Raw genomic sequence first — 12,047 nt, 5'->3', positions numbered from 1 at the left:
GACAAAAGTAATACTTACGGTGCTTTTCACACTGATAGATATACTGGTACTCTGCTCCGGTAATTAAGATATTTTAAGTTAATCCTAATAATACTAGTTCCCTGTTTGAATAACCTTAACCCTCTAGGGAAATAGCTGAATAACCTCCAGAAGGAAAAAACAAACACCAAAACCCCTTATGTCTAGGGAAAAATGAAAAGGCACATTTCAGAGAAATACCTGAAAAAGGGATTATAAGTGAATTGCACCCAATTCAAAAACACAAAATACATTCACATCTGAACTATTTTCTCCTTTACTATTTTAATTGGAGCATCTGATAGACTTATGACATTGCTGCTACTTCTTGATGCCATTCTTAATCTATTGAAAATGTGGTGGAAAAAAACCATCGCTCTTCAGGTAAGCTGTCTAAATACCAGTTGTGCTTTACGTCATGGTTTTAGACACAGAAGATAAAATAATGGAAGATAAAATCCACAGAAGACAGTGGATCTGAGAACTTCAGCTTGAATATGACTTTCCACGTGGCTATTACGTGCATGTTGTAACTGTGCCACTAGAAAATGGAAATGTTTACTTTGAGCTTCACAGAAGGAATTCTGGTTTGTTAGGAAAAAAATGGAAGTGGATATTCTTTATTTAAACAGGAATGTTTAACTTTTTGTCTTCATGTTCTTAATTTCATTATCACATATAATAGAAGACTTGAAAGCATTAGCCCAAGAGGAATTGGTTTTCCATCTCCTTTTTTTTTTTTTTTTTTTTTTTAAACTTGACAACCCAAGACATGTTACGTCACATCATCTTACTACCAGAGGACTTCAAGGGAGCCTCTGGAGCACATTTTTCACTCTTGCAATTTAATTGAAAGAGTGAGGGCGTTGATTCATTAACAAAGATGCTGTTCTTCCCCAGAACCTGTGTTGAAATGAGCGTTAAACTGAGAGAGACTAAACTCTTTAATTTCTAGGACTTTATTTAAATTCTTAGCTGGTGAAAAACTGTTACCTTTAAAAATGTGTTTTATGATACCTAATTTCATCACTTATTCTAATTTTTCTAGTTTGAGAAAACTTGCTTGGGATAGTTTTGCCAAAGTGTTTTGGTTTGGTTTTGGGGTTTTGTTGTTGTTGTTTTTTAAACTGGGGAGGTGCATGTGATGGGGGGAAAAGTGGAGGGTAGGTTAAAAAAATTGCATCTGTAAATGAAAAAACACAGTAAGCTGGAAGAGACAGCATTTTGTAAAAGCGGCCCAATTGCAAATCAGAAAATTCTTGTCACTCCGTTTGAAAATAATGCTTTTTCCCTCCACTTTTATTCTAGCGTCCTCTCAACATTTAACACAGAAAAAAAGTTCAGTTGCAGCATCAGAAAGTACTGTTCAAAGAGCAGGTAAATCCTACTTTGGAAAAGCAGAATATAGGTGAACTAAACTCTTCATGTTTGTAACTGAAAATGCACTTATTTTAATGCATATTTAATGGTCACTAATATGCTTGGTAGTTTGGGGGTTGGGGTTTTTTTATTATTTGTGCTTTTGGGATTGCTTTTCTTTGTTAGATACATTGTGCTTGAGAAGTCTCCAGAGCCTTGTTGGAGATTCAGTATGGGATCAAGTAAAACAAATGGAAAAATCGCCAAGGCAGTTTTTAGATACTCAGTCATAAGCTGGAGGGACTGCATTTGTAATGGTACGTTGTGTTTGAGTTTTGAAGTTTTGTTAAGAGCAAATAGGAGTTTTTCTTTTATATGGGATGTTTCTGAAAATATTTTCAAAAGCCATGCTGGGAACTTAAGTTTTAGAGTTGTAATCCTATTTTTTGTGTTCAGCTTTTAATGAATCCTCAGCAGTGTTTCACGGACGGAGCCCTGGCAGATGACTTTTTGTTGTCAGTATCCGTTATCATGCTGTTTCACCATCAATTCTGTGGTGTTTTAGAAAAGTAATTTCTAAGATGAGTAGGGAAGATGGATAGACATTGCCTTGCGCATGGAAAGTGCCACACTCCATCAATTTGCCGTCTCTAATATGATTAGAAGTAGTGCTTTCAGAAAGTAGAAATTGTACCAAATTGCTTTCTTTGAACTTCCACTCAAACAAAGACATTCATGTGCCCTCTTGATTTACATCCAACTTATTGCCCCAGTGCTGAAGTGGCTGTATTAAGGAGTTCCTGCTGGGGGGGAAGCACCAACATTATCGATTTTTCAAATTTTGGGTAGGAAGAAGAGTAACTCTTTCCTTTTGTTGCGTAGTCTATTTTTCTTTTGTTACCAAGAGTTCTGTTTTTCCCAGACAGTGCTATATACACTTACGCTGAAGAGTCTGATGCTCCAACCATACAAATTGTAAGCAGTATTTACCATAAGGGGACAGATATTACCTGGTTTCGTACTTTTTTTTACACCTTTTATTCCTTGTGCACACTCTAGCAAACTTGGGGTAGTAAATTGATCTTAAAGGCAAAGCCACAGGTTTGTGCACCACTGTCCCAAAGACTGGAGGGTATTTAAGGGTGAGATGGCGTACACTGTAGGCAGTGTGGCAAATAAACTTTACATGTAACGTTAATACATTACAATGTAGTGGTAATCCCTAAACCAGGGGCAGTTTCTCACAAGAGGGGCTGTGTTTAGGTATAGATATCCCCTCTCAACAAAGGATCTGGTGGACGTGGGGAGAATTAAAAGATGGACAGTAAAAAGATTAGAAATCTTACATAATGAAAAGGAGAGCTGTTCATTTATGGTGAAGACTCAAAAGGAAACCTGACCTCTATGTATAAAATCACTATGAGAGAGGCAGAAAGAGGGCAGGTCAGACTTCTCTGTACATTATCTGTACATTATCTCCCGAGAGATTTTTTTTTTTTCTTTTCCAATTCAGTAGAAATATAATTGAGCTTCAGAAAACTGTCTTCCTTTGCATTATAAGATTTGCTGTAGGAGTTGGTTGGGTTATGGCAAAATTTTACATGCATAATAGGTCCAGGTTAGTATTTTTAAGGTTTAAAACTAATAAAACGTAGAAGTAGTAAACTGTCTAAAACGGAAGTTAAAAAAGGGAGAGGACTGTAGCCCTTCTCAGGAAGTTTCTCTACATGTTTCTTCTGCAGGGTTCCTTTTCACTTTTCTCTGCCTTAGCTGGTGCAGGCCATAATCAGAAAGAGCGCTTGGCTGATGTGGTGCTTGGTTTGATGTTAGCTTGCTTCTCTTTGAGAGAAGCGATAAACGAGAGAAGTTTATTCTTCAGACCTAATACATAATGAGAAAAAAATGAGATAGTCATGTCTTGTCAGCAGGTATGTACTTCTACAGCAGACTTTAAAATTATCTTTTTCTCTTGTAGAACTTGAAACAAATGCTCCAGTAGTTGCTGGTCAAAGGTAAGGAGATAGTTTGAGTAGATTCAGAATAGATACAGCTTTCATGGGAGGAAGTCCCCTTCGCTTTGCTTCACTTGCACAACTTATGCTACTACTTTTCATTTTCTTGTCCCTACCCTTTCTGTCCTGCTAAGCAATTGGGCTGGTTGAATGTTTCAAAACGTTGCTGAACTGCAGAATGTAAGGTAACTTTTTCCCAAGTCTGTCTTTGTGCCTGGGGCAGTGTTTCCTTTTATCCCTTCAGGCCTGAGCATTTCTTGTCCTGGAAGGGTCTTAATGGTTCCACTGTTTGATGTTTTCTGAAAGCAAATCCAAACTAAAACCCCCAAAGCTTGCATCTTAGATCTCATGTGAATTTTTGTTTTCTGGAAGTAAGTCTTTCTAAAGTTCATTCTTATTCTGCCTTTGTGACCGTTTTCTCTAGATTTTCTCTGTGTTTGCTTGTTGACACTTTGCCAAAACCTGATAGGAAAGTCACATAGAAACTTCATCATGTTCTGATTAAGACATGCAGTATTTAAAAGATCGAATTTCAAATGATTGTGTTCTGTCAGAAGAAAGTATGGTTTCCAAGATGTATTTCTGTTAGATCCTAAACCCACTGGGCTCTTAAACTCAGTCTCGGCAGCTGTAGTGACTGACCTTTGTAAGGCTTTTGGATAACTCTGCTGGCACAACTGGCCAGGTTTTTGATGTCCTCGTCAGTGGAGCGATACCCCTAAGCCAGGGTAAGAGGTGCAGTGCACTCATTTGCCTCAGCAGCAAATAAGGTAGCACCTTCTCTTGTGAGGGAGGTAATGCAATGTACTTTCTCAGGTCAGGAGTGACTCTGAATTGAATATTCAACTCTATCTACCTTCACATGGATCAGGATCTTTCTAGTTGTATCAAAGATGAACTGAAATTTCACTTCAAGCTTTTTTAGGGTAGAATTTTTCTAAAAAGCTGAAGGTGCAACACTTGGCAGAGGAACAGATTCTCCAAATGAAGTGTCCTTGCGAGACTGTTCTCCCAATTCATTCAGCCCATCAAATTACCACAAGTGCATTTCTGTTTGGATTTTTCTGGACTGGTGCTTTTCCAAGCAAGACTGGAAAAGAAAGAAAGTTTTCAGGCAAACTGTGAATCTAGTGGTGGCTGATACTCACAGTGGTCAGCTTTGAGCAACTGGAGTTAAAGGCCATGCGGTATAAACCTTAGAGGAACCTTGCAACCTTCAAAGCACTAGAAATATTTTTTACTCGGCCAATTATAAAAGTAAAAAAGTGATATGTTGGTTCCTGTGAGACAATCCAAGCTATGGATTAGTCACTAGAATCTGTAAAAAATACCTGTAATAACTGGACTTCAGCTGCTGATGCCTGTTTGCTTACCTCCAGGTATCCTCTGAAGCAGGTGGCTGTTTCAGCTGCCCAGGTTACTTAGCGCAGGACCAGTTTGTGACCTGTCTGGGGATTTGGTTTAGAGAATGCCCATAATACTGACTTGAAAGGAAATACATTCCAAGCCACGTGCTTCCATATTCTCCTCTACTGTGTGTTTCCTTGTTTGAGAATGTTTGTCTCTACTTTCATTGACAAACTGTGTTTTATTTCAGTTATCTGTTACTTAAAACTATAAGTATTTGTAGTAGTTTATCCTCTCAAAGCAGGGCTTCCTCTGAAACAGTGACGCTGTAGTGGAACCTCTGTTGACGCACAGGTCTGCTCTGTGTGGTTTTAGTCAGTTCTCTAATTAAGGCAGCCTTTCATGAAATCTTGCAAGGACCCCCAAAGGGCATGAAATGAGTTTTCTTTCTCCTTTTGCATTATCAGCAGAATAATTTATTTGATAATTACTTCCCCTTGAATTCACAACAGATAAGTTTAGCTTAATCTTCAGAAACCACGTAGTCGTCAGAAATTATCTAGAGTTAGTGCATTAAGGAGAAAACACCCAAACCTCAGGATGAGTTTACAGGGTTGAGAGTGGTAAAATAAAAGAGGAGTTTGATTACAAAATATAGGACTCCATTTATTGTCTCAGTGACAGGAAACATGGATTTCCACGCTACCTAAAATTATTTTTTTTACAGCAGAAAAAAGCTTTCTGTTATAAGAAAAAAGTATTTTAACTTCAAGCTTTAAAGCTTGAAGAAAGTTCTAAATAAACTGTAAGCTTTTAATATGTAAAGAAATCACTTGGATCAATGGAGTGGGTCATTGTAGTCAAAACAAAAGCTGGCATACTCACTGAAGAGTTCATAATTCTTCCTTATGTTCATCTGCAATGTCAACTCTGTATTCCCATATCGTAGCAGTCTCTAATGAAACTTGTTTGCTTTTCCTAGACTTCAGTAATGGTGGCACCTGTGGAAAACAGAGCAGACCATTTATAATGCATCTAATTTCTTGGTCTTCTAATGTTGAAAATATTCTCTTTGAGGACTTCTCAATTCTGTATCCTCTGATAATTTTTAATAGAAATGGACTATACTCTGGCTTACTCAGGTCATTCTTCATCTGATAAAACTTCTGGTATCTCTAGCATTTCATATCTTCAGTGCTAATAGTCCGGAACTGGTACCTGTGTTGGTCCATCCTCCAGCTTGTCTGAGTTGCATAGAAAAACATAATTCTTCTTACACTTCATCAGAAATATTTTGTCCCACTTTATTAGTAATGAGACAAAAGAGAATTGTGAAAAGTCTAAAACTCCAAATAGAAGAAATTCAAGAACAGAGGATTCTGCTGCTTCACAAGAAAGTGTAGAGAATGGACAGCGCAAGAGGTCCTCCAGACCAGCATCTGCATCCAGCACTGCAAAAGGTAAAATGTACAGCCATCATTTCTCTGGAGAGGGCAAGAAGTAACGTACTTCCCCAGATAATAACCCTTTCAATAACTGGCTCGTAACAATGATTTACAGCTTGTAAATGTTGTGTGCTTTTAACTCTAGTTCCAACGATTTAGACACAGGTTGGTGTTGAAGTATTTGCTGACATCTGTACTAGCAGTAAATCTTGTATGAATTTCCCGTTGTTAAATTTGTGGAACTTGTTTTCTGCAGTACTCATCAACGTAGTGTTCAGCAAGCTTGCCTAGCTGAAGCTGAATTCTCTTGGCAGAAATGTGTTGCCATTGAAAGGACTGTACTCAAGTAAAAAAGTGACTTTTTTTATTTCCTGAAGCCTGAAAGACACGAGACAAATGCTTAAGTCTTCCCAAGTGCACGGTCGGCTCTTGCGGAGCCAAATGCTGTGGTTCAGGCGTGCTCAGAACGCCGCCTGGAGCACCCAGGAGCGCTGTGTGCTAGCACACGGAGCCTCAGCTGGTCTCTCCAAGAACATGTTACAGATATTAACCCATGGCATTAGCAGCTGCTGACATGCCTTATTTCTACGCAGGTTACAGTCTTTAACAAAGTATGCAGCATTTGTGTGATACACACGGTTGTTAGTGGAATGCACAGTCCGTGGTGCCCTTCTGGGTTTCCGAAGCTTTGTCAGCTCCTTATGTTTAAGGGTCAGAAAAATTCTGATGGATGGAAGTTGTGTGAGAGGGTAGGGAGAGACCACCAAGAGGCAATAGTTGACCAATATTTTAAAGATAACATACAGAACAAAGAGCTATTAATATAAAATTATTATAAAAGGAAATAAAGTTGAATTCAGCAACCATTTTTCCATACTGAAGATACCAAAGTTTGATGGTAAGAATATTTGCATTTTAAGAGTTTCAGAGAAGACTTCCAGCTATTCGTAATTGTGTAATGACTCAAAGATTACATGGAGGGACCTGTATGTTCTGAGCTTTTGTGGCTGCTGAATTTAATTAAATTTACTTCTTGTGGCAGGATTGTGCAGAAGAGTCTAAGTCTGTATTGTAAAAATAATCTTTCATGGTTGTGAAGAGAAGTTTGACAAATGTGAAGCCAATGTAAAATTGATTTGGTGGTACCTTCCTGAGTTTAAGGGGATCTGAAACGTATGACCTGCCCCACATACTGTAATGAATAAACCTAAAGATGACAACCAGTGGCACATCAAATTCTGAAAATATGGGAACGTGAAAGTGCATCCAATTTAAATAATATCAGAACTCACTTAGGGGTTTTGTACTGACTGTGTTATTCGTTTACCTCTGTAAGTAAAATCATTGTTTTTAAAACATGCATCTGAAACTACTGCAGTATCTTAAGGGTTTTGCTTGAAAATGCAGGTCCAGCTTACTGTGTAGGAGCATAGGCTTTGATTACCTTGTCTCCATGCAAGCAACTGCCTGCTTCCAAGTTGCAGAGAAAATGAGCGAGACAAGGCTCTCTGTGGAAGAGGACAGGCTGGAGGATTAGTGAGGTAGCTGAAGGAGAGTAACGAGGTTTGCTGCTTGTGCCTACTCTGTTCTACATATTTATCAGTGAATTGTAGCTTAAGAAAGCACATGTGTTTTGTATGCTCCTGGTCTCCTCTTACACATCCGTGGTTACCTTATCTGTGTCCTGAGAAACTCGCTAATCCATGTTAGAGAGAGTGTGGGGCTGGAGAAGTTGCCTTTTGAGATAGAGGCTGATTAAGGTCATTATAAAAATGGCAGTTAGGAAAAACTGACATATAGCAGGGAGAGAGAAGCAGACTTTGACCAGTTCATGTGGGAATTCCCTTGCTGAGCATCAGGGAGGAGGAAGCAGAAGAGGGCACGCCGAAAGTCAGCCCGTGTCCATATGTGCATGGCACGCTTCTGTGTGCAGGTTTTGGGTAGAAGTGGGCAAGGAAACGCTGGTGATGCTCACAAGGGCCTGGGGACTAGGGCAGGTACTGAACGCTGCTGACCGCTGACCCTTTCATTCCCCCAAACACGGAGACTTCAGCAGCAGCAGGGGTGGCTACAGCTAATGCTGCTGCTGGCCAAGCTACTTAAAAGCAGCATTGCTGCTCGGAGGGAGCTCTGGTGGCTAGAAGTCATGCCTGTGAAGATATTTCTCTTACGAAAAATGGTACTGTATCGGTATTTTCACTTTTTGGAATACCTTTCCAGCAAGGGCTGTTTCAGCATTTACTGTAGCCTCGAGCTTGTTAAATTTTGAAATGTTGATTTTTTTTAATTTTATTTTTTTTTAATACAGCATCTAACAGCCATGGACTTATGCTGTTGCTTTTCTAGTCTTAGATGTCTTGGAAATTTTTTCCCTTTTGACTCTTAAAATACACACAGCTCTAACAGCTTTTGGAAAATATTGTGAAGAGCCAAAGATACATTGCCAACATTTAAAATCACATTTTAAAAAAAAAAAATCTAAAGATGCAAATACCCGTGGTCCTTACTCCTTTCCTTTTTTGTTTTGAAATGGAAACTTAGTGCCTTGGTAAGTGCACTGAAAATGTCTGCTTTCACTGTAGCTTCTGCAAGTGCTTCTGGTTGTTGGTTGCAGTGCGCGTAATGTTTTGTGTCTCTGCATAAGCTGTTTTTCTGTGAATCACAATGTACACTGAAGAGACTTCTTTCCAAATGACCTGACTTTCCAAGGACTCAAACAGCTAGATTCTTAACTTGCGTGGCAGGCTCCAAAATATCTTCCAAAGTCTTTTTTTGTAACGCCATCTCCATGATGCTTGGGTCTGGTTGGCGCAGTTTGTGCCCGGCGCTGTACTGCTGTCTCGCGGATGCTGAGCAAGCTGTGGCATGTGGGGAACTAAAGCTAAAGACCAGTTAAAAATACACGACTCTCATTTTTAAGGCCGCTATATTAGGACTTCATAAACACTAAACTTGCAACGCTCGGAAATAGTGCCCTAAGAGAAGCTAGGGGGAACCTTGTGTTTATCGCTGCTGGCAGCTGTCATCGGGGTGAAGGGTCCATTTGTGTTACGTCTGGTGAAGAGTCAGTCCTGGTTCCGTGGAAATCCTGGTCTCCAGAGGTTTCCACTCTGGTATGATTTTGGAAAAATAAAAGGGCATTCTGTGCACCTCTGGTGAATGGCTTACCAACTTCGTATCCATGCTTTTTTTCTTCTCTTGATTTCAGAAACGAGTGCCAGTGCAATGCAGTCAAAAAGAAGAAAATCCAAGTAAATTACTGCATGGAAACATGAAACTTGTAAATGAGTGTGAATTTACCAATAGCAATTTTGAGCTGTGATTTTTCTTTTTTAAATAAAATTCTGTACAGTAAGTCATTTTAATATTATGCTGTTCCCAATAAATGATTTTTTTTTTTCTAAAAAACAGATAAATAGATATAAAAACTGGGTTCTTCTAAAACCCCCTGGATTTACAAAGTGAAGTCCAGGGTTAGCACATTAGATTAATGTGTTTGTATGAAATGGAAGGGGAGGGGAAGACAATTGTAAATTTATTTCTTTCCACTTTTCATAAACAAATTAGAATACAGGGTTGTCATTTTTAGGTATTAAAATAATGTATTGTGCTGTTGTTTAAGTACTGTATGTGAATAGCAGTAAGAGGGTTTATAAACAAACCCAATCTTATTTGGAAATGTAAATAATTTTATTATATAGTAGATCAGATGTATTTGTTGTAGAAATGGACCAGTGAAACAAAAAAGTAAATTTAAGGGTTTGTATAATGTGGAATCCCTCAAGTTCTAAATAAATGTTATTGTCGTATAATTTGGGTTGTATTATTATTAGCAGCAACAACGGCATCATTCCAAACAGGAAGATTGAAGGGGGATTATTTAGAGCTCTTGGCCTGCAAGCTCCTTATATGGAGCTTTAGAAAGGAATTTGTTGAACCACAAACGAATTAACTGATGCAGCTGTTCTTGCAAAGCAAGAGAAAAACGCCAAGGCTGCCCTCCCGCCCTGGGGAGATGTGCCGTGACTGTGGGGTGAGGAAGCCCAGAAGTCAGCGCTCCCCACAAATAAAGCTGCTCAGCAGGAAAGCACGGCAGAGAAAAATGCCGTATTAAGGGGTTTGAAGACTTTCTGAAATGCGGTAGCCTGAAATACATTTATCTGGATAACTCTACTGCCATCAGTGGCGACTGGTTTGTACGTACTGCTGCGGAAAGTAGGTCAGCCTCTTTGCTCTGGGAAGCTCTCGTGGTGAGAAACAGAGGGGCCAGTCTTTTCCGATTGCTTGTTGCTTTGTGCACAAATAGATACTTTTGCCTTTTTTCTTTTCATGTGGAATTTTAAAAATCTGTACGTCCAAAGGCTGATTAAATATAAACTGTCATTAAGTGTAAATTGTCACCTTTTATAATGACAGAAATTACCTATTTGTGCGCAAGGTAATAGACACTGAGCAAGGCTACCGTCTGCTCTTTGCTGTCACAGTTTGGATGCTCTGTGTCTTTTGCTTGGAAAAAGTCAGACGCTGGTACAGGAATGCTGCCGCCTCCTGCGCCCAAGAGCCCCTGGTCCCCGAGCCCCTGCTCTCCCCTGGGTCCTCACACTGCTCGTACTTTGTGGGGGGGGGGACAGGGACGGGGGATGGGGACGGTTACTATGAAGGTGGTTTCCACAAAAAGCATCTACTCCTTTGGGATTATAGAACCATCCATACACATCAATACATGCCTGTAGGATTATAGATCCGTACGTACACTTTTATGTATGCACGTATAGATTTCTGTATGCACTCACACACGAGTACAGTCAATTGGAAGCAGTTTTTGAAATGGCCCATTTTTACTGCTTCCATCCTCCACGTTGTGTTTGCTAACCCTCATCTTTAGTTGGCCAGTTCACAAAATTGGTTTTATTCCAAGAGTCAGTTTTTGCGCTAAGGACAAGTCAGGATTGCCCCCCACCCGTCAGAAGTCTTCGGTGGGGTGGGAGGGGCCCTCTTGTGGCGGTGGTGTTGATGTCCTACCCACCGAGCCTGCCGAAATGCAAGGGCGAGCGTGCAGGTAACCTGGCGCTCACCCTGCTCTGTGCTTGGCCTTGCTGCTGCGGCTGCTGGCCAGGTCAGCTGGGGGGTTCTGGAGAATGAGGAGCTGGACAAAGTCCACAGAACTGGAAGGTTGTCCTCACAGTCAAGGCCCAATAAACTAGGGGAGGAGAGGGGATGCACTTGGGTTTGCCAAGAACACCACATGGCAGGGAGCGGGCGAGCTTGAGGGCAGTGTCACCGTTTACGGGGACACAGACCTTGGGAAGGGACGAAGGCAAGATCCTACACCTGGGAAGGAGCCTTAGAAGGAGCCAAGGACCTTGTACTGGTGCTGACAGATGCGCTTGGCAGCGACTGGCTGGGGAGCAGCTCTGCAGTCAGAGCCCTCAAAGAGAGTAAGCTGGGCCTGGCTTAACGCAAGAGGAAGGCTGCTGTGCTGTTGGAAGTGTAGCCGGGGGGAAGGGAGGTGATCGTTCCCCTTTTCTTGGCACTTGTTAGACCACATCTGGATAGTATCGCCTCATTTCCATGACACATCCTCCCCAACACACACACAAAGATGTTGAAAACACAGAGGGGACACGGTAGAGGGCTACCAGGATGGCCGGGGCAGGGGACACTTGGCCAAAGAGAGATGGAGGGAGATGGGCTTCATTACCCTTTCAGGTACTGGAGAAGATGGAGCCAGGCCCTTACGGAGGTGGGTGCTGGGAGGAGGGGACCCCACTAGAATAAATGGAAGGAGGAGGTTCTGGCTGGATAAAACGATTCTCCCTGACGACAGCTGGGCGCTGGACCAGGGCTCAGAGAGGTGGTGGGATCT

The 12,047-nt window shown here is 40.8% G+C and overlaps 1 protein-coding gene across 6 annotated transcripts in view; it reads left to right on the top strand.

Annotated features, from left to right (window-relative positions):
* Positions 1-9,993, top strand: part of NCOA6 (nuclear receptor coactivator 6) — a 57,036-nt gene extending 47,043 nt beyond the window's left edge. For 3 of the 6 annotated variants that reach the window (XM_075108498.1, XM_075108495.1, XM_075108496.1), the window contains 4 exons: positions 1,327-1,395; positions 3,353-3,389; positions 6,024-6,196; positions 9,390-9,993. In XM_075108498.1, the coding sequence (XP_074964599.1) occupies positions 1,327-1,395; positions 3,353-3,389; positions 6,024-6,196; positions 9,390-9,436 (326 nt within the window). In that variant the 3' untranslated portion in view covers positions 9,437-9,993. Of the gene's footprint in view, positions 1-1,326; positions 1,396-1,563; positions 1,695-3,352; positions 3,390-5,718; positions 6,197-9,389 lie in introns of all 6 variants that reach the window. The other 3 variants (XR_012662948.1, XR_012662949.1, XM_075108497.1) reach the window with 3 other exon arrangements.
* The last annotated feature ends 2,054 nt before the right edge of the window (positions 9,994-12,047 follow it).

The sequence above is a fragment of the Phalacrocorax aristotelis genome, chromosome 13 (genome assembly GCF_949628215.1).
Source record: "Phalacrocorax aristotelis chromosome 13, bGulAri2.1, whole genome shotgun sequence".
NCBI lineage: Eukaryota > Metazoa > Chordata > Aves > Suliformes > Phalacrocoracidae > Phalacrocorax > Phalacrocorax aristotelis.
Note: the sequence above shows the minus strand (reverse complement) of the source record. Positions and strands in the feature narration are given on the sequence as shown.